Source organism: Lepisosteus platostomus, chromosome 8 (assembly GCF_059453375.1).
Source record: "Lepisosteus platostomus isolate fLepPlt1 chromosome 8, fLepPlt1.hap1, whole genome shotgun sequence".
Lineage (NCBI taxonomy): Eukaryota > Metazoa > Chordata > Actinopteri > Semionotiformes > Lepisosteidae > Lepisosteus > Lepisosteus platostomus.
Genome location: NC_142618.1, coordinates 18,916,710 through 18,938,636, shown reverse-complemented (window position 1 = coordinate 18,938,636; position 21,927 = coordinate 18,916,710). Strand labels below are relative to the sequence as shown.

Sequence of the window (21,927 nt, the reverse complement as noted above, 5' to 3'; positions counted from 1 at the left end):
CACACACCTGGAGTACAGACTCTTATTGGAGACTCTGTATATATATATACACACACCTGGAGTACAGACTCTTATTGGAGACTCTGTATATATATACAGACACACACCTGGGGTACAAACTGTTATTGTAGACTCTGTATATACACACACACCTGGAGTACAGACTCTTATTGGAGACTCTGTATATACAGTACACACACACCTGGAGTACAGACTCTTATTGGAGACTCTGTATATATATACACACACACCTGGAGTACAGACTCTTATTGGAGACTCTGTGTATATATATACAGACACACACCTGGAGTACAGACTGTTATTGTAGACTCTGTATATATACACACACACACCTGGAGTACAGACTCTTATCGGAGACTCTGTGTATATACACACACACCTGGAGTACAGACTCTTATTGGAGACTCTGTATATATACACACACACACCTGGAGTACAGACTCTTATCGGAGACTCTGTACTCCAGATGTGTGTGTGTATATACAGACTCTTATTGGAGACTCTGTATATATATACACACACACCTGGAGTACAGACTCTTATTGGAGACTCTGTATATATATATACACACACACCTGGAGTACAGACTCTTATTGGAGACTCTGTATACACACACACACACCTGGAGTACAGACTCTTATTGGAGACTCTGTATATACCAGTATATACACACACCTGGAGTACAATCCCCTACCATCCCTACCACAGAATGAGCGTCTGGGTGACTAGCGCACATCTCTTTTTCGTTTTAAATTTTTATTTCTGAAGAAATATAAGTACGGGTTGCGTTTTAAATCAGCGTGCAACGGAAACAACCAGAGGGAAACCATGCTGAAATTGGGAAATCGCCACACAGCGAGTTTACCATCAGAACTGGCGTTTTCACACAATGCGGTACCGCTGACAGCTCATTCGCCCTCCCCGTGTCCCCGTCTCTCTCACACACAAACAGTTAATCCCACCAGTGAAGGGCTGTGCTGAATGTATAGCCAAGCTATTGTCTATAGAATACGGACTGCTGACCCATCCTAACTGCTCCAGTCCGCTGCGCAATGGAGTGGACAAGGCCTTTACATCCGAGTCTATACTATTTGCTGACACGAACAGGCTAGCAACCGCGTTGAAATAATACATGGAAAATTGGCTAGGTCACGCGGGTTGTGCGCTCACACACACTCAGAAAAAGGATACGCACACACAGAGGGAGTACTACCTGGACAATATAAAACCAGGCCGCCAGAAACACGACAGCTCTACGAAGTCAAACGGGTTTGCTCTGGGAACGCGATCCGACACATCCCGTAGGTAGGACTATTTATTTTATTGAGTAGAGGTGTTAAACTGACGTTTGCTTATAATCCCTACGAAGACTCGCGCTGATATCCCTGCATTATATTTATTGTGGATTTGTGCCGACATTTAAAAAGCTGTTTTGCACAGAGAACCACTGAGAAGTTAGCCTACACTGAGCGAAATTATGAGCAGATTTTTTGCAAAGTTTTTGCCGCATATCTCGGCAAGCAATTCGGGTGAAAGAGACCGCACGTGTTTTGTTGAAAACTGTTTATGTGAAGCTCACTCAGTACAAGTTAGCGTTATTATGTTGCTCTACTCGAGGAATAGACCATCAACATCAGGAGGGCACCAGTGGAAACTACAAGGAAGTGCTTTTAAAACTGAGAAAAGGAGGCGCTTCTTTACACAAAGGGTGGTGGGAGTGTGTAACAGGCTGTCCAGCCGTGTTGTTGAAATCAGTACCCTGGCTTCTGTCTAGAAACAGCTGGATGAGATCCCCGAGTCAGGACAGGAGGCGTTTCTTTACACAAAGGGTGGTGGGAGTGTGGAACAACCTACGCAGCCATGTTGTGGAAGCCGATTCCCCGACTTTTTCAAGAAACTGTTGGATAAGATCCTCGGATCGATTAGTTACTAGCAACCAAGCTAGATGGTCTCTTGTTTATGACTTTTTTTATGTTCTCGTGTTGCTCATCTTACCTTTCAGGATAAGGATGTCTACAGGGTTAACTTGATCAATTCAGCACCACAAAACAAACGACCCAGATGTCCCGAATGGTTTTCACTGACGTTTATGTTAAAATCATTTTAAAATGACAGCGGAATCATTACTCTCTTGTGCTCTAAAAAAGCCTCTGGGGATACAATTTGGAGTTTATGTTATGGGATATATCAATACCGAACTAGCGCTCACCGCTTAAAACTCTGGAAGCTGAACGGTGTTGGTGGGAGGGACTTAAATGTGTTAATTATGCTCCGGCTGGATGTTATGTGTGTCCTGAGTTAGAGAAGGAGCCTTAATACGAAAACCCACCCGAGTTTGTGCGATTTTCCCACGTGAGAGGGCGAGTCGCGATGAATGTCGGGATGTGCGAATACGATTATACTGTATATCCCAGCCTCGCAAAGCGTCGGCGAGGAAGGCGGTAGCTTGCGTTTTCTTTAACGAGTGGTCAAGAGGACCTGATGTCGCTTCAAGTGTAGAAGGGGACTCGCCTCATCCCCTCAGGAAGTGCAGGCACCTGTATCAGTCACTCACTGGGCGGTGTTCCTGTCTCGCTTCTGACAGTCCACGACTGGTGCGCTCAAGCCCAGAGCGCTTCAACGATCAACGAGTGGTTTTTTTCTTTACATTGCTGATTTATAATATTGCATAACAAAACGTCTTCAACATGTATCGTTTTCAAAAGAAATGAGGTAGTTGTCACATTTCGATGTACACATACACAGCACAAGAGAGTCTGCCAGACACACAGTGAAACGGCCAACGAGATAAAGTAAGTCTGATTGACACACAGTCACATCGGACAATCAGATACAGATAGAGAATCACACAGACAATCATATTCAGTCAGATATACAGTGACTCACATTGACAATCAGATACAGTCAGATACACAGTGAGTCACATTGACGATCATATACAGTCAGATACACAGTAAATCAGTTTCACTGAGAGTCAGATACTGTTAGACTGATACGCAGTGAGTCAATTCCACTGACAATCAGATAGTCAGATCAGACACACAGTGAGCCCCAGTGAAAATGAGATACAAGCAGATAGATACAGAGTCAACAGTCACACTGACAATTGGATACAGTCAGATAAAGACATTCAAGAAACATAGTTCTCAGTTCACCTGTGCATCTCTCTCGCCTCTCTCTCACCCTCTTTCTCTCTCCAACAGCTAAAGATGCAGAAAACTACAATGACACAGCAGGGAATGGGCTTTGCTCCTTTCTGGAAGGTACAACTCACTGTACATACGCACTGACCTAGTATAGACACACATTCTGACACCCTGTATGTGTAGACTCATATTGAACTACTGTACCCCATACACAACTGCATAGAAAAACATAATTTATTTACTGTATTAACCCCTCTCTCTCAGTGCAGTGTTAATGTCCTGTAGTGTCCAGTCAGTGTGTCTGGACTGTATTAACACCTCTCTCTCTCCTGGTCAGGTGACAGTGTGGGAGCAGGAGTATTTCCAGGGCAAATGTCAGGAGTTCACAGCTGAGTGCTGCAACATCCAGGACTGTGGATTCGACAACATCCGCTCCATCCGTGTGGAGAGTGGAGCGTGAGTCCACTGGTGCTCTACTGTGTCCTTGTCTCTGTGTCTGTTTCACTATCTGTGGGCTCATTTGTATATGCAGCTTCATTAGGCTGGAGAACTGCAGTCTGAAAACAGTCACTGGAAACTATAAGAAAAATGGCGATTTAACAACTTAGTCTAAAACTTAGGTCACTTACTTTAAGATCGGAGGTGCAATGAAACTCCCAAGGCCTGAAGCCTTCGAGGTTTATAGGTGTCCATTCCTGGACAGTGTCCTTCACTGTACATCTCTGACAGTCAGTAACTCTGGTTAATTTGTCTCTCATCTCCTGCACGAGCTCAGGAGTAAAATAATCTTTTTCATTTTCTGCCTCCCCCCCATCAACTCTTTGTCTTTGTCCCTCATTACAGTGTCTGTACTGTATTAACCCCTCTCTCTCAGTGCAGTGTTAATGTCCTGTAGTGTCCAGTCAGTGTGTCTGGACTGTATTAACCCCTCTCTCTCAGTGCAGTGTTAATGTCCTGTAGTGTCCAGTCAGTGTGTCTGGACTGTATTAACCCCTCTCTCTCAGTGCAGTGTTAATGTCCTGTAGTGTCCAGTCAGTGTGTCTGGACTGTATTAACCCCTCTCTCTCATGCAGTGTTAATGTCCTGTAGTGTCCAGTCAGTGTGTCTGTACTGTATTAACCCCTCTCTCTCAGTGCAGTGTTAATGTCCTGTAGTGTCCAGTCAGTGTGTCTGGACTGTATTAACCCCTCTCTCTCAGTGCAGTGTTAATGTCCTGGAGTGTCCAGTCAGTGTGTCTGGACTGTATTAACCCCTCTCTCTCAGTGCAGTGTTAATGTCCTGTAGTGTCCAGTCAGTGTGTCTGGACTGTATTAACCCCTCTCTCTCATGCAGTGTTAATGTCCTGTAGTGTCCAGTCAGTGTGTCTGTACTGTATTAACCCCTCTCTCTCAGTGCAGTGTTAATGTCCTGTAGTGTCCAGTCAGTGTGTCTGGACTGTATTAACCCCTCTCTCTCAGTGCAGTGTTAATGTCCTGGAGTGTCCAGTCAGTGTGTCTGGACTGTATTAACCCCTCTCTCTCAGTGCAGTGTTAATGTCCTGGAGTGTCCAGTCAGTGTGTCTGGACTGTATTAACCCCTCTCTCTCAGTGCAGTGTTAATGTCCTGTAGTGTCCAGTCAGTGTGTCTGGACTGTATTAACCCCTCTCTCTCAGTGCAGTGTTAATGTCCTGTAGTGTCCAGTCAGTGTGTCTGGACTGTATTAACCCATGTCTCTGCCTGTAGGTGGGTGGGATTTGAGCACCACGATTTCCAGGGGCAGCAGTTTGTCTTGGAAAGAGGAGAGTACCCCCGCTGGGACGGCTGGAGTGGCAGCCTGTCCTACCATGTGGAGAGACTGATGTCTTTTCGACCAATCTACTGCGCTGTGAGTGTTCAAGCCGAGTTTAGACCATGTGCAGTAGTGTAGTTACTAACCCCTCTGTCTCAGGGCCGTGTTAATGTACTACAGCGTGCCATCAGCGTCTCTGCTGTAGAACACTAACCCTTGTTCCCCTTTCCAGTCTCACCACAGCAGTCGCATGATGATCTTCGAGAAGGAGAACTTCATGGGCCGCAGTGTGGAGCTGTGCGATGACTACCCCTCCCTGCAGGCCATGGGCTGGTGCAACAATGAAGTAGGATCCATGCATGTGCAGTGCGGCGCGTGAGTATTCACTTTGAACCTTTAAACATGCATCACCTATAGAGCCAAAGGCTTTGTAAGCCCCATCTCTCAGAGTCACTCCTAATGGACTGAGTCAGTGTGTTCGTACTGAACTCTGAACTAACCTGCTTGATGTCCTGTTCTCTCTGTAGCTGGGTGTGTTACCAGTACCCAGGATACAGGGGCTACCAGTACATCATGGAGTGTGAGCGACACAGCGGGGACTACCAGCACTGGAAGAACTGGGGCTCCCACTCCCAGACCCCCCAGATCCAGTCCATCCGCCGGATCCAGCACTGAGCTCCATCCCACTGCTGACACCAGACACACACACACTGCAGCACTCACTTCTGTATTACCACACCGACACACTGATACACATTCACACAACCCTTCGCACACACCTGCCTCTGGCTTTTATTAGAATTGAAGATGGTGAAGCGTGCATGTACGCGCACACACACACTGGCAGTTCAAAACCAACGTGGAAACGTGTATGCGTGTTCTGCAGCACGTAGCACCCAAAGTGGCCAACACTACATAGCGTGCACAGGGCTCGAGACCGGTGGGCTGTGTGAGCTGATGCTCAGGGAGTGACCGTAACCACCAAATCTGGCACCTGACTAGTGCATTGTGGGCTGCCGCTGCAATGATGTCATCAGGACATACAGTGTGCCACATGTCTAGGAGGTTGAACCGACAATAATAAAGCTCCATTCAATGAATCTTTTTCTCCGTGTCTTAATTACGAAGCTTAATTATGTGCCTAAAGCAATTTCTCCAATTCCCTAATGCCTCCCTAAAATAACTAGGTATAATAAATATAGCAAAAGTAATATATAGCAGTACTTAGAACTACAAAACTCACTATATAGTCTTAAGTTGTATATTTCAGAGGGAATTTAAGTTTATTTAAAAATCGGCAGTTTTGGTATTGTAACGGTCAATCCTAAACTCTTTAACTTACCCTTAAATATCCTGCTCACAGGACAGGTATCATACTTGTAGAAGTGAGGTCAAAAGTGCTGATTGACAGCAAAAATAACCGAGAACCATCTAATGGACTCTAGATCGTAAACACCCCAACAAAACCAAAAGACGGAGAACACATCGGCGAAAACAAAATAAAGGACCAAAAAAAAAAAATCCCAATAATAAGACTGAAAAGATGGTTGCACCGATGTTATAAAATACATACATCAACACGGTTTGAAATAAAGGCACACTGAATAATATCGTCAAATCCTTCGAAGTCTCGACAGTGATGGCCGGCGGGCGTATCGCAAAAACAAAACCCTCAGCCTGTACGGTGTGTCGAAGTCCAGCCACAGGGTATTAAGAACAAAACAGATCACCGGGTCCATAATGTTCCAACGCAGTTACCCTAAAAAGCTCCCAAACCTAATCCAAAATACGAAGGTCTATAAACGGGGTTTACACCGTATCAAGGCTTTTAGCAGCAAGCAAAACACCGGAGGCACAAAAATAAAAATTACAAGAAATTTAACACCGTAAAACAACATAATACATCGGTCCGAGCTTATCTCAAAAATGTATTTTAAAAATCAATCTGCGAGACCCACAAATCCCCTCCTGAGAGGAAGTAAACCCCTACCCATGATGCTTCATAACCGGAAATGTGAAGGGGCGCCTTCCACGGTTTTTTTAAAGAGGCGGCAACACAACAGCTCAACAACGGGACCGTGGTGCATCACCGCGGATCACCCCTCAATCATGTAACACGTGTTGCAGCACAGATGTATTTATAGGCAATACAGCTCACAGCAAATCTCCCTGCTGTTTTTACTGTAGATGCCCTGTTATAGACCATACAGAAAAGTGGAACTCTAACCACTAAAACCACCCGATGCAGACATGTCTGTAAGTAGCCAGTCCTACAGAGAGATCTGAAATGCAAGTCACAAACGTGATGTGGTGATAGTGGAAGATTTCAACTTTTCACACATAAATTGGGACGCTGTAAAGGAGACTACCACAGCGGAAACAGTTCAAGCAGTAAGTGACTGACTTTAAAAAACACCAAATACAAATGATAATATTGGCAACCTTTTTTTGAGCACTAGGATAAGACTGAGGGAATAAAGATGACAATCAAAATTTTCACCATAAGATTGTAATTTAAAAAAAAAATTAAAACATGAATCTAAAATGAGGGATTGTAATTTTAGAAGGAATGAGGCAAAGCTTTATCCGTGGTGACACAGTATCACAGGAACAAAGATACAGAGTCAGTAGAAGAAGGATGGTGTTAACCAGCAAAACAATATGAAAGGCGCTACACAAATTCATCTCTAAAACAAACCAAGGTAATGGTTTATAATGGTTAAATTGAGATATTCAGAAAACAATTCAGTGTAAGAGAAAATGACTGTAAACAAGTTCTGAGATTCTGATACAGACAGTGAATCAGAGCTCCAGGCACAGCTGGAGAAGGACATGACAATCACCAAAGAGCAAAAATAATATAAAACAGTTCAATAATAATAATGGAGAAGAACAAAACGAAACAGTAAACAAGAATGAGCTGCAACAGCATGGGCAGTTTTTAACACAACTGACACCATGGGTCCACAGGCACTTGTCTGGCTTCTGACCTTTAACCCCCAGGGCATGATGGGTATTTCCCAGCCGTGCTTGAGGACAGGAGCTGGGTTACACGTGGAGCCCTCAGTCAGAATACGGGCAGCACCCACAGGTGGGAGAATTCATAAAGAGGGAGACAACTAAACGAGGAAACTCTAGACCAACCCAGCCCTGCGACAGTTGTGACCAGTTAAGCAGGCAATTTCATCAGATATCATTTGACCTCTCCAGCCCCCTGAGAGCCTGGGGGTTTCTTAATTGAACAGTGTATTTGGTGACCTGATCAAAAGCGTCCCTAGAAACAGCTGAACTGCAAGACTAACTGGCCTCCGGGTTCAGGGGCAGGGTGAGAGTCTATCTGGTGTAGACCAGGGAGTGTCCTGTTACTGGGTAAGATACGGGCCCTGAGCTCAGCCAGAAGAACATTCAGTCTAACACACAGACAGTATGGGATTGACTGACTGGCTGGCTTGAGCTCTTTGATCAAGCAACAAGGACAGTAATAGCACTAAAGCACAGGATATCGTACAACGCTGGGTATCTTGTTCCACACTCCCTCAACCCATTCCTGGTTCCTGGTTTTCACCAAACAGCTGGAGCTCAGATGTCTTTTAAGAGTGGAAATTACATCTGACTGTACTGCTGCAAGCTCTATCACTGTTCAAAGCATTGCATATGAGAACAGGGGGTGAGCTCTTCAGACGTCCTGGGTTTGACCTTCAGTGTTTGTGTGGAGCTTCAACACAGGATTCCAGCAGGCACACTGGTGTCCTCCCACATCATAAAGACAGGCAGGTTAGGAAGACTCTCCTTCCTCTGTCCCTCACAGACTGTCCGTGCTCCTCTCTCCCTCCTCACTCCTCTCTCTCACAGAGAGGGCTGTACATACTCCTCTCTCTCACAGAGAGGGCTGTACATACTCCTCTCTCCCTCCCGCCTGTTCGTAAGCATAATCCCGCCTCCTCCTCGCGCCGTTGCCCTCGCCCTCTTCCTGCTCCAGGGAGTGGACCCCATGCCCTTCACTGTCTTCACCCCTCTCCTCTCCTGGCTCCTCGCGCTCACTCTTCTCCGAATCGGACTCATCCGAATTCTCTTCCTCCAGATACCGATAACCCTTGACCTGATAAGAAAGGACAGAGGATTGTTTCGTTAGGCGATTTGAGTTGAAGTGGTCTTCATTTGGGATTGTCATGGATGCTGAACACCACAGTCATTTTGCGTTTACTGCAGATGCTGACTGAACAGCTCACAAACATACAGCACTCTCCGTAAGTACCGGCACAGTGAAGTCAAAATGGCTATTTCTGCTGCATACTCGAGCATTTCGGATTTGAAGTGAAAATACTGTACAGAATGTCACCTTTTATGTCTGGGTATTTCTGTGTTTATATGTTGCACCATTTTAGGACAACAGCAATGATTGTGGAGGAAACTGGAGCACCTGGAGCAGACCCACACAAACATAAAGAGAACATACAAACTCCACACAGACAGCACCCCAGGAATTGAACCCAGGGCTCCAGGCAGCAATGGTGACGGCTGTGCCACCATACCACCTGCTGCTACACTCATCTTGTTAAATAATTATAACTTAAGGTAAGCTAACAGATGGTGATTAGTGTAAACCTGTGCAGCCTAAAGACAGTGATTAATTAATGAAGACAACTTGGAAATCAGTGACCTTGTGCCGTGGTCGTGGGATCCGAGGAAGGCGGTATTGATCCTTCCTGGCCAAACGACGTTCCATTATCCAATAGCAAAGAGAAGCCACCACGAGAGTGACCAAAAGGATCGAGAGCTTGGCCTGAGAAAGAAACAGAGAGGGGTTAATACAGTCCAGACACACTGACTGGACACTCCAGTACATTAACACTGCACTGAGAGAGAGGGGTTAATACAGTCCAGACACACTGACTGGACACTACAGGACATTAACACTGCACTGAGAGAGAGGGGTTAATACAGTCCAGACACACTGACTGGACACTACAGGACATTAACAATGCACTGAGAGAGAGGGGTTAATACAGTCCAGACACACTGACTGGACACTCCAGGACATTAACACTGCACTGAGAGAGAAGGGTTAATACAGTCCAGATACACTGACTGGACACTACAGGACATTAACACTGAACTGAGAGAGAGGGGTTAATACAGTCCAGACACACTGACTGGACACTACAGGACATTAACACTGCACTGAGAGAGAGGGGTAAATACAGTCCAGACACACTGACTGGACACTACAGTACATTAACACTGCACTGAGAGAGAGGGGTTAATACAGTCCAGCCACTGACTGGACACTCCAGGACATCAACACTGCACTGAGAGAGAGGGGTTAATACAGTCCAGAAACACTGAGTGGAAGTTTAATAATATTAATAATACTTCATAAGGACAAACAGGAAGAGGAGAGAGGTACCTTCATGGGCAGCCACGCCCACAGATAGACGACGAAGATGGCCATGGCCTGCCACCAGTGATACACTGTGAACACGAAGTCCAGGCGCTCCTTGTCCTCATACAACATCCCCAGCAGAGCTGAGACACAGATAGAGGGTGGTCAGTGCACACAGTCTCACAGTCATACACACAGCAGCTGCAGCTAGGGCTAGCCACTCTGGTTCTGGGGACTCCCTGTGTTGCGCACAGCCCCCCCAAATACACTCTGATCAGCAATTGAAGAGACTGCAGCAGGTGAACCTCCAGACCCAGCCTGGGCACTCCAGATGGGGCTCACAACCCCAGTTCCGGGGACCCCCCTGCTCAGACAAACACAATACGTGTGTGACAGTGATTACTGATCAAAATGATTCCATAAACTCTGCTCTATATCCCTGCTACTTTTCTGTCTCTCAAGAAGCTCAACAGCCGAAATGCTTTTTCTGCTTTTCAGTGTGCAATTAAGCTCTGCTTGTTCCTCTGAAGCCAGCACATGCTGATGAAGCTCCCTGCTCGAAGCTCTTGGGATACAATATACTGCTTTATCTTCAATTGTTATATTTTGAAAAAAATATCCTCAGTCAGTTGTCACTCGAGAGGGGCGGGACCGGTCTGTACAGCCCCACACGAGCACAGAGATACCGGTCTGTACAGCCCCACACGAGCACAGAGATACCGGTCTGTACAGCCCCACTAGAGCAAGGAGATATCGGTCTGTACAGCCCCACACGAGCATGGAGATACCGGTCTGTACAGCCCCACACGAGCACAGAGATACCGGTCTGTACAGCCCCACTCGAGCACGGAGATACCGGTCTGTACAGCCCCACACGAGCACAGAGATACCGGTCTCTACAGCCCCACTCGAGCACAGAGATACCGGTCTGTACAGCCCCACACGAGCACGGAGATACCGGTCTGTACAGCCCCACACGAGCACAGAGATACCGGTCTGTACAGCCCCACTCGAGCACGGAGATACCGGTCTGTACAGCCCCACACGAGCACAGAGATACCGGTCTCTACAGCCCCACTCGAGCACAGAGATACCGGTCTGTACAGCCCCACTCGAGCACGGAGATACCGGTCTGTACAGCCCCACTCGAGCACGGAGATACCGGTCTGTACAGCCCCACTCGAGCACGGAGATACCGGTCTGTACAGCCCCACTCGAGCACGGAGATACCAGTCTGTACAGCCCCACTGTACTCACTGCTCATGCCGGTCTTGTTCAGAGCGGTCCCGACGGCCCACAGAGCGGTGAGGATGTAGATGGCGGGTTGAACCCTCGGGTTGCGGGGTTGCGGAGACCAGATGAAGAGCACCACGATCAGACAGAGGTGCAGGGCAGCGCCCCCCAGCAGCGGGACGGGGCGGGGCAGGCGCAGGAAAGACAGGGACAAGGTGGAGGAAATGGAGGAGACCAGGCCATACAACCCCACCACTTTCCACAACACCTCCAGCCCCAGGGAGCAGACACTGTAGCACTGAGAGAGAGGGGGGGAATACTGTAATACAGTCCAGACACACTGACTGGACACTCCAGGACATTAACACTGCACTGAGAGAGAGGGGTTAATACAGTCCAGACACACTGACTGGACACTACAGGACATTAACACTGCACTGAGAGAGAGGGGTTAATACAGTCCAGACACACTGACTGGACACTCCAGGACATTAACACTGCACTGAGAGAGAGGGGTTAATACAGTCCAGACACACTGACTGGACACTCCAGGACATTAACACTGCACTGAGAGAGAGGGGTTAATACAGTCCAGACACACTGACTGGACACTACAGTACATTTACACTGCACTGAGAGAGAGGGGTTAATACAGTCCAGACACACTGACTGGACACTCCAGTACATTAACACTGCACTGAGAGAGAGGGGTTAATACAGTCCAGACACACTGACTGGACACTACAGGACATTAACACTGCACTGAGAGAGAGGGGTTAATACAGTCCAGACACACTGACTGGACACTACAGGACATTAACACTGCACTGAGAGAGAGGGGTTAATACAGTCCAGACACACTGACTGGACACTCCAGGACATTAACACTGCACTGAGAGAGAGGGGTTAATACAGTCCAGACACACTGACTGGACACTACAGGACATTAACACTGCACTGAGAGAGAGGGGTTAATACAGTCCAGACACACTGACTGGACACTCCAGGACATTAACACTGCACTGAGAGAGAGGGGTTAATACAGTCCAGACACACTGACTGGACACTACAGTACATTTACACTGCACTGAGAGAGAGGGGTTAATACAGTCCAGACACACTGACTGGACACTCCAGTACATTAACACTGCACTGAGAGAGAGGGGTTAATACAGTCCAGACACACTGACTGGACACTACAGGACATTAACACTGCACTGAGAGAGAGGGGTTAATACAGTCCAGACACACTGACTGGACACTACAGGACATTAACACTGCACTGAGAGAGAGGGGTTAATACAGTCCAGACACACTGACTGGACACTCCAGGACATTAACACTGTACTGAGAGAGAGGGGTTAATACAGTCCAGACACACTGACTGGACACTACAGGACATCAACACTGCACTGAGAGAGAGGGGTTAATACAGTCCAGACACACTGACTGGACACTACAGTACATGAACACTTCCTCACCAGCGTCAGCCCAGTGATGGCAAACAGCACCTCGAAGCCGCTGTAAATGAAGAATGGACAGAGCAGCCGCAGCCGATAGTCCCTCATGTGTTTGAAGGGCAGCTGGAAGATGTTGCCCCAGCCGATGCTGCGCAGGTCGATCTCCTCCGTGGGCCGGTAGGCGGATCCGCACAGGGCCAGGAACTGGGCAGAGAGGAGCGCAGTTAACAGCCTGGGCAGAACAGTCGCTGACCAGAGGAGGCCATTCCGACTTTCTTGCCCGTTTGACAGCTAGTAGCTAATTAACCTGTGGGCCTCAAGCCATGTCTGTTATGAAGCCAGGGTTTTAAACAACATGGCTGGGCAGCTCGTTCCACACTCCCGCCACCCTTTGTGTAAAGAAGTGCCTCCTGTCCTGACCGGAGGATCTCATCCAGCCAGGGTCTCAGCTTCACCAACATGGCTCAGTACCTTGTTGACTGCTTTAACTTTGTCAGTGCCCTTGAGGATTTTGAATACTCAGATCAGATCCCCTCATAAACTTGTCTGCTCAAGACTGAAGAGATTTAGTTCCTCCAGCCTGTCAGGGACAGAGAGGGGTGAGGAAGCCAGAGAGGGGGCAGGTGCACATCTCACCGTAATCATGGCGATGAAGGCCACCCCCATTAGAGCGCTCTCCACCTCGATCAGATTCACGCTGCGTGGCAGGCGAGACAGGACCGTCTTGTTGAGACCAGAAATAATCCCCACTCCGTCCGACCCTGGGGACGAGACAGGAGCTTGACACAGCACATTTCTAGGGGTCCGGGGCCGTGTGGTCGCTGTGACAAGGACCGGGACAGTGACAGCTCCGAGTCGCCTGGGCACTGCCAGAGTTGGGACAGGCTACAGCGATTGCCAGGACCTGCCTGGTGCCCACAATCTGGCAAAGACCTCAGCAAGAGGCACTATCCTTCCCATAAGGCACTGCAGCAGGTCACATGACGAACGGCTCTGACAGAGGCTCCCCTGAGGAGCAGCTCGTTAGCCCGTTACTTGTGCCTCAATCAAGAATCCTGGCAGTAATTTTCATGTGACCTCTCGTGTGTGTCCAGTGTCTGCATTAGGACAGGAGCAGCAGAAGGGAGAGAAGACAGACAGCTGGCACTCGGGTGTCCGGGGCTGGAAATCTGGGATTCTGCTGGAGTCCCGCTCCCTCCTGGTCCCGGCAGCCTGTGGCTATCCCGGGAAGCAGTGACGTCAGTCACAGCAGCTGGGGGGCGAGCCGGCACGGGCGACTCCGAGGGCCCTGAGGAGCTCTCTCTCTCGGCCTCAGACTGCGTGGCCACCCTGCCCTCTACCTCCTCCCCCTGTCCTGCTCCCCTCCTCTCCAGCTGGAGCCACATGGGGGCAGAGCCCTGTCTTACCACAGTGCCTGACGTTGTACAGCGTGTGGTTGTAGTCGTAGAGGTACTGGTTCAGGAAGAACACCATCGGGAACTCGGCAAACACGAAACTCAGCTGGAAACGACAGGATGTCACACAGAGTAAGCCCGCGGCCGATGGCTGAGCAGCTGAAACTCTGACTGACCGGCACGCGGACACACAGCTCATTCGCACGATGCCCGACGGAGGAGAGCAGAGCTCAGGGGTGGGCTTGGCCAACTCACGTGGAAGATGCAGTAGAAGACAGAATGGAAAATGATGATGTAACGGTGAAACGCCCCCTTGGGCGGCTTCTTCTGCTCCTGGACATGTTCCTCCTTGTAATGGACAAACTCATAGTATTGCTGAGCCATCCTGAGAGAGACAGAGAGAGAGAGGGGTTAATACAGTCCAGACACACTGACTGGACACTCCAGTACATTAACACTGCACTGAGAGAGAGGGGTTAATACAGTCCAGACACACTGACTGGACACTACAGTACATTAACACTGCACTGAGAGAGAGGGGTTAATACAGTCCAGACACACTGACTGGACACTACAGTACATTAACACTGCACTGAGAGAGAGGGGTTAATACAGTCCAGACACACTGACTGGACACTCCAGGACATTAACACTGCACTGAGAGAGAGGGGTTGATACAGTCCAGACACACTGACTGGACACTACAGTACATTAACACTGCACTGAGAGAGAGGGGTTGATACAGTCCAGACACACTGACTGGACACTACAGTACATTAACACTGCACTGAGAGAGAGGGGTTGATACAGTCCAGACACACTGACTGGACACTACAGTACATTAACACTGCAAGTCAGTTATTGAGATAACCAGTTGCAAATGCCAGGCTAACAGTTGTTCATACACTGCAGAAGCCAAGAATCTTCTGCCAGGAAAGTCCAAATTATTGTACTCTTGATATATTTTATGAACTGTCTATGCATTATGATGAAGAGCTCTGCTAGGGAAAACCAGGTTTCTTCTGCTGGTGCTGGTGGATCTTCTCTTCTCCTTGCAGCAGAATTGAAGCAGTGCCCCAGTGTGAAGACCAGGGGTACTGTCCTGCTGTCCTTCAGGAAGATGTTAAACTGAGTGCAGATCATGACAGCAGGGGCATGGATCACAGTGTCCCGGCTCAGTCTTGCTCTGGTTCTGAAGAGTGCTGTGTGCACACGCACCTATGAGTACACACACACATACACACACACACACACGCACGCACGCATGCATGCACGCATGCACACACACTAACGCACTAACCTGGTGATGTAGTTGCCCAGTGATGCCCACAGAGGGACGATGGCCACTCCAATGGCAACAGCAGAGGGTACCAGGGTGTAGTATCGCTCCCAGTAATTGGTGGACACAAACAGGGCGTAGATACCAGAGGCCAGAAACATCATCCATTTGGTACCCAGGAACCTGAGAGGGGAGGGCACAGACAAGGCTGAGCAGAGTGCGTGGACTGGACACACCCACACCTCACTCACTAGGCACCCCCCTGCTGCCCCCAGGGACCCCTGCCTTTCTCACCGGATCAGCACAGGGGTGTAGAGCAGAGCCACGATGGGAGTGACATTGATTCCCATCAACATCTTGTTGTCAATGTCCTCCAGACCCAGGTTCCCATACTTCACCTCCCGGTATGTCTCGTCATAGTGCAGGATCAGCTGCATCTGCAACAGCCCTGCAGCACAGCAATGATATTGACACTGTAGGATCAGCTGCATCTGCAACAGCCCTGCAGCACAGCAGTGATATTGACTCTGTAATGCAGGATCAGCTGCATCTGCAACAGCCCTGCAGCACAGCAGTGATATTGACACTGTAGGGTCAGCTGCATCTGCAACAGCCCTGCAGCACAACAATGATATTGACACTGTAGGGTCAGCTGCATCTGTTACAGTCCTGCAGCACAGCAATGATATTGACACTGTAGGGTCAGCTGCATCTGCAACAGCCCTGCAGAACAGCAATGATATTGACACTGTAGGGTCAGCTGCATCTGCAACAGCTCTGCAGCACAGCAGTGATATTGACACTGCAGGATCAGCTGCATCTGCAACAGCCCTGCAGCACAGCAGTGATATTGACACTGTAGTGCAGGATCAGCTGCATCTGCAACAGCCACAAAGCCTCCACTCACTACTATACAATGTTATCGAACTCTACAGCAGTAGTGATGCTGGCAGTTGGCATGGTGTTTCTACTGACAGTTCCATTAACACTGGTGTGGCTCTCAGTAATGAAACTGTTGCCAACACTCATATTGACTTTACTACAGCTGTTGGTGCTCATTACCCAGGTAGACGCTGTAGGTCAGCATGCCCCCCACGCTGGCTGCCACAACATTCTTAATTACACACAGACGCTTCCTCCGGTAGTACTTCCTCTCCTCCTCCTCCTCATTGTAATCTTGATTTGGGCCCAGGAAGTCATCCATCTGAGAGAGGGAGAGAGCAGTGTTAATGTCCTGTAGTGTCCAGTCAGTGTGTCTGTATTAACCCCTCTCTCTCAGTGCAGTGTTAATGTACTGGAGTGTCCAGTCAGTGTGTCTGGACTGTATTAACCCCTCTCTCTCAGTGCAGTGTTAATGTCCTGTAGTGTGCAGTCAGTGTGTCTGGACTGTATTAACCCCTCTCTCTCAGTGCAGTGTTAATGTACTGGAGTGTCCAGTCAGTGTGTCTGCACTGTATTAACCCCTCTCTCTCAGTGCAGTGTTAATGTCCTGTAGTGTCCAGTCAGTGTGTCTGGACTGTATTAACCCCTCTCTCTCAGTGCAGTGTTAATGTCCTGTAGTGTCCAGTCAGTGTGTCTGGACTGTATTAACCCCTCTCTCTCAGTGCAGTGTTAATGTCCTGTAGTGTCCAGTCAGTGTGTCTGGACTGTATTAACCCCTCTCTCTCAGTGCAGTGTTAATGTCCTGTAGTGTCCAGTCAGTGTGTCTGGACTGTATTAACCCCTCTCTCTCAGTGCAGTGTTAATGTACTGGAGTGTCCAGTCCGTGTCTGTACTGTATATGAATTCTGTCTTTACTGTAATGTGTACTTCTCTCTCACCTGCCCTTGTAAATCCTCTGCTCTTTGTCCAGACTGCTGTTCCGCAGTGTTGTCAGCAGGGGGAGCTGCGCTGGGCTCAGCCTCAGCGTACACATTGTCAGCGTCCTCCATCTACTGGACAGTCACAGAACTGCAACAGCCATCGACATCATGGTGATTGTGAAGTAATAATAATAATAATAATAATAATAATAATCATAATAATAATAATAATAACTTACACTTATATAGCGCTTTATGGCACTCCACTCAAAGCGCTTTTACAGGTAGTGTTATCAACAGTTAATATGCAGAGTGCGCACTAAGGTCTCCAACCTTAGTAGCACAACTGTTCCTTTCTGGCAGCAATCACAGAACTACAGGTATAGCAGAGTGAACACCAAGCCTGAAGACAAACAAGCCCAAGTTCTTTACGACAACATATTATTCACATCTTCCAGACAATGTGGGAAAGCAATGATAAAGACAATCAGAGTGCGAGGATACAGCTTTAAGAGGGTAGAAATGAAAGTACAGGACGCAGTGTTAATACTGTCTGATGCCCTGGTAAGGCCTCATGGAGAATATTGTGTATATTGGTTCACCGCCTTACAGAACAGACACTGCTGCTCAGGAAGGAGCCCAGAGCAGAGCAGGGGGGTAAAGTCCCTGCAGAAGGAGCTCCTCCTCTCTCAGCGGAGCCATAATGATCTGGCAGACCTGGCAGTGCTGCAGGGCTCACAGACCACATGACGAAACAGAGGGAAGAGAAACTCGCAGCTGCACGGAACATGCAACAAGAGGAGTGAAAGTCATGTTGAAGAGCTGCAGGGGTTCTGTGGCGATTTCGCTAACTCTAACTCAAGACTTCACCCCTTCACCAAGGCACAAGTCTGGCCAGACTCACAGGAAACTCGCACCAAGAATTTGTTGATTTAAACTGTTTGAAAACGGAACAATTGCAGTGAAACAGAACCGTATGGGGAATGGCATCCACGGTACAATTATGGCTCGCCACAGGAAGAAGTCGCTTTGGTCTGGCCAGTGAGCAACAGGAGAAACATTTCCCTTCAGAGAAACAGCAGGCACAGGACTGAAGGGCTCAGCCTCAGACTAGAATCATCGCCATCTCAGCAGAAGAGATTTTAAGGGCATAAGATAAGATCACAAGCAAGAAGAAGCCCCTCTGTCCATCTAGCCTGTTTGGTCTTTAGAGGCTGAATGAGCCGGGGAGCTCATGTAATTTGTTCCACACCCCTACAACCCTTTGTGTAAAGCAATCTTTTTTTTTTCTATTTCTTGTTTCTTTCTTGCTTGCTGTCGGGAGGCTGTTCTCGGCTGTAAATGCATATCCCCATAGCTTCCACTTGTGTTACTGTGCTGATTTTTTTTCCATTTGTATTAAGTTTATGAGAGAACATCCTATTTGCAGGATGCCTTCCAAAGTTTCCGAGATGCATCTGTATACACTTCTGAAGTATGGGGCAGGCAGGTTTTCTGACAGGCTGAAATGCCTTTTCTGTCAGCCAGTTATTCTGTATCACTGAGATTGTGATTGAAATATTCCGTATAATTTAGAAGTTAACCAGTTCTGTGTCTCATTTCTGTCAACCCTGACCAACTCATCACAGCCACCCCACCCTGCAAAAATATATTAACCACTTTCTTAGCTTAGATACCTGAATTTATTTAAGAACCTTTCGTTTTCTTTACAGTCACCATCACAGCTGAACTGTACCTGCAGAAACACGCAATCCCCTTCACAATCGAACCCAAGCAACACACACAGACACTCTCACCCTCTCCCTCTTACACCCACTCGCTCTCACACAATCTCACACACACTCATGAAAACTGGGGAAGAAATCACCAAACTGCTTCATGAGTCAATGTGAGAGGAATAAGAACTGATTCGAAAAAGTCATTCAGTGTTATTTCTAAGTTTGGCATTTCTGCTTTCATGCACTCGCTTGGTTTCTGTCAGAGAAGGAACAGAAACACAACACAAGATGAACACAGGACACACTATTTCCTACTCAAGCTCTCGGTTCTCGCTCTTTGGTTAGCTCTCTACTGATTTATGCGTCCATTTTCTAATGGGTACTTCAGAACTGCATTGCCACAGGGGATCCAGAGCCTATCCCAGCAAGCAACAGGTGCTGGGCAGGATACACCCCGGACAGGACACCAGTCCATCACAGCGCAGAGACATAAACACACAGACTCTCACACCTGGGGCAATTTTCCCAGAAGCCAATTAACCTACCAAACAGTTCAAACAGTGTCTGACTTTAAAAACGCCAAATACAAATTATAATATTGGCAACCTGTTTTGAGCACTAGGATAAGACTGAGGGGAAAATTATGACAATCAAAATTGTCACCACAAGATTGTAATTTAGAAAAAAATATATAGAGAGTAAATATAAATCCGTATATATAGAGTGTATACTAAGATACTAAGCATCAAAGAAACCACTTATAACTGCAACAGATTCAAAAATGTAGCAAGAAAATGACAAGCTTTTTTTTTTGCACCAGGTGCACTGACATATTAGTGAACAGATATGACAGAAGTAATTTCACTGTGCGGATTAACGTTGGTTATCAACAGGGCACAACGTTTCGGCCGTGGAGCCTTCTTCACGTGTGAGCACCTCACCTCAATAAACCTCATTAAAAAATGATTGCGCTGATCGCTCGCTTCAGTTACTCAAAAACCCATGCTGTCTCACAGCGTCCTGGAGCTCGGTGGCCATGGGCGACCGCTGAAATTGTCGCACTGTTTCACAACAGGGCTGTCGGCACCACATCGCGTCCGACACTTAAGTACCATCCACAGCCGAAACTCAACACGGCTTTAAAGCAGAAATTATTTTCGATTAAATAGCGACAGAAGCAATGTCTCGCCTCAAAATGAACCCCTAAGGATAATACCGTATTTGAACATCTACCTGTTCCCAAACCAGCCATGTCGGGCAAGCGCCAACTCGAGGAAGCAATCTCATTAATGGAGTTGGTTCGTTTTTTTTTAATCTACATGTTTTAGAAAACTCAAAAATCTTCGAATTCAGAAGCGACAAGGTAATGCAGAGACACGATTACAGCTGGAGAGCAGGAACGCACCGGTTCATTTAAAAGGCACCTAAAGTCGCAAAACTCTTTATAATTTACGGATTAATCCTAAAAAGACACAGATCGGAGGCTCATCATACGGAAAAAGAAAACATCACCTCGCAAGATAGACTCACCTTTCGGAAGGAAACAACTGTCAGTCAGAGTGGCAACTATCTTTTAATTATATTTTTGTTTGAAGAAAAAAAAGGCTGTGACTATATTTTGCTTCTTTTTCAGGGCGAGGGGAAAGTAAGCGGTCGTGTATTTTTTTTTTCCACCAGGTTCCTGTTTTCGTTTGCGACAGTACATGTGAGGGACAGAAATAAAAACTCAAATCCTATCAGAGAGGGAAGCGAAACTGGCCCAGCCCGGTCAACATCCAGCCTTCCCCTCTCGCCCCGCTCCCGCCCATCTTTAAAGGCGCAGCTCCCGAACCGGCGCGCCACCTCCCTGACGCGAAGAAGAGACTCACAACACTGATATGATACTGTTATCAATATTATATGAATAATACAATATGAATATTATATGTTATGTTATCAGGTAACACCTGACTTGTGTCACCATTTCCAGTTCCAAAGCAAAGGGATGTGTGGCTGAGATGTGGTGGTCCCAGATTCAGTGATCAAAGCTGACGTAAGGTTTACCTTGGTTTGCCTCGCTTAATTACGCTCGGGGTAAATGATTAAGTGTCAAATCAACGGTGAAACAGCAGATCATAGAACAGGCAGACCGGAAAGGAAAAAGGTGAAAGGGGAAGTAAAAGAAGACAAGAGGAAGACAAGAAAAGTGGGAGGGCAAGAGCTCCTTATCCTAAATCCCCCATAAAGACCAGACTGGAGGAAGACTGAAGTGTTTGAGCCTTGTTGAGACAGCTTGCTGCTCTGTGGTTGTAAGGGAACTCTGATGTGTTCCCTGTGTAAAGAATGTGCTGGTTCTCCTGGTTAGTGAGTTTTATTATTTTTATTTGCTTTGGCAACACTGATTGTACCCATCGGTCATGCTAATAAAGCACTTTGAATTGAATTGAATTGAATTGAATTGAGTGCAGTTTTAGAATAGGCAGACATTACATTTCATTTGGTGGCAAATGGGTTTACAGACAGATTTAACTGCAGGTTGTATTCTATTAGGTTTAGAAGACAGCTTTTCTCTTCTTTCGGCCTCTGTAGGCGTTACATATTAATAATTATAATAATAATTGCTTACACTTATATAGCGCTTTTCTGGACACTCCACTCAAAGTGCTTTACAGGTAATAGGAATCCCCTCCACCACCACCAGTGTGCAGCCCCACCTGGGGCTCACCAGTGTCCATGTCCAGGTT

At 47.4% G+C, this 21,927-nt stretch overlaps 2 protein-coding genes across 3 annotated transcripts; one reads left to right on the top strand and one right to left on the bottom strand.

The window, feature by feature from the left end:
• The first annotated feature begins 1,188 nt into the window (after positions 1-1,188).
• cryba1l2 (crystallin, beta A1, like 2) lies at positions 1,189-6,035 on the top strand. Of its 2 annotated transcripts, none has more exons than XM_088642722.1 (6): positions 1,189-1,326; positions 3,225-3,284; positions 3,505-3,623; positions 4,890-5,031; positions 5,168-5,310; positions 5,463-6,035. In XM_088642722.1, the coding sequence occupies exons 2-6, from the start codon at positions 3,231-3,233 to the stop codon at positions 5,608-5,610; spliced, it is 606 nt and encodes a 201-aa protein (XP_088498848.1). In that variant the 5' UTR covers positions 1,189-1,326; positions 3,225-3,230; the 3' UTR covers positions 5,611-6,035. The 2 variants fall into 2 exon arrangements, with proteins under 2 accessions (XP_088498848.1, XP_088498849.1); XM_088642723.1 differs by having other exon boundaries at positions 1,227-1,322.
• A 1,393-nt stretch (positions 6,036-7,428) lies between these two features.
• On the bottom strand, positions 7,429-20,957 carry unc93b1 (unc-93 homolog B1, TLR signaling regulator). The gene is made up of 13 exons (XM_088642721.1): positions 20,735-20,957; positions 17,505-17,634; positions 16,747-16,888; positions 15,979-16,132; positions 15,706-15,867; positions 14,661-14,790; positions 14,418-14,511; positions 13,648-13,772; positions 13,033-13,215; positions 11,576-11,849; positions 10,343-10,461; positions 9,596-9,718; positions 7,429-9,034 (listed from the first exon to the last, which is right to left on the bottom strand). Exons 2-13 carry the CDS (start codon positions 17,613-17,615, stop codon positions 8,813-8,815), a joined length of 1,839 nt encoding a protein of 612 aa, XP_088498847.1. The 5' UTR covers positions 17,616-17,634; positions 20,735-20,957; the 3' UTR covers positions 7,429-8,812.
• Positions 20,958-21,927: the final 970 nt, after the last annotated feature.

Bases quoted from the DNA above. Each gene is read 5' to 3' on its own strand.
- unc93b1 (XM_088642721.1), bottom strand. From the start codon at position 17,615: ATGGAGGACGCTGACAATGTGTACGCTGAGGCTGAGCCCAGCGCAGCT. The intron at 16,133-16,746 runs GTAATGAGCACC...GCTGTGCTGCAG, and splicing joins GACCTACAGCGTCTACCTGG to GGCTGTTGCAGATGCAGCTG. The intron at 13,216-13,647 runs GTGAGATGTGCA...CTCTCTGCCCAG, and splicing joins CCTTCATCGCCATGATTACG to TTCCTGGCCCTGTGCGGATC.
- cryba1l2 (XM_088642722.1), top strand. From the start codon at position 3,231: ATGCAGAAAACTACAATGACACAGCAGGGAATGGGCTTTGCTCCTTTC. The intron at 5,032-5,167 runs GTGAGTGTTCAA...TCCCCTTTCCAG, and splicing joins TTCGACCAATCTACTGCGCT to TCTCACCACAGCAGTCGCAT. The intron at 5,311-5,462 runs GTGAGTATTCAC...TTCTCTCTGTAG, and splicing joins ATGCATGTGCAGTGCGGCGC to CTGGGTGTGTTACCAGTACC.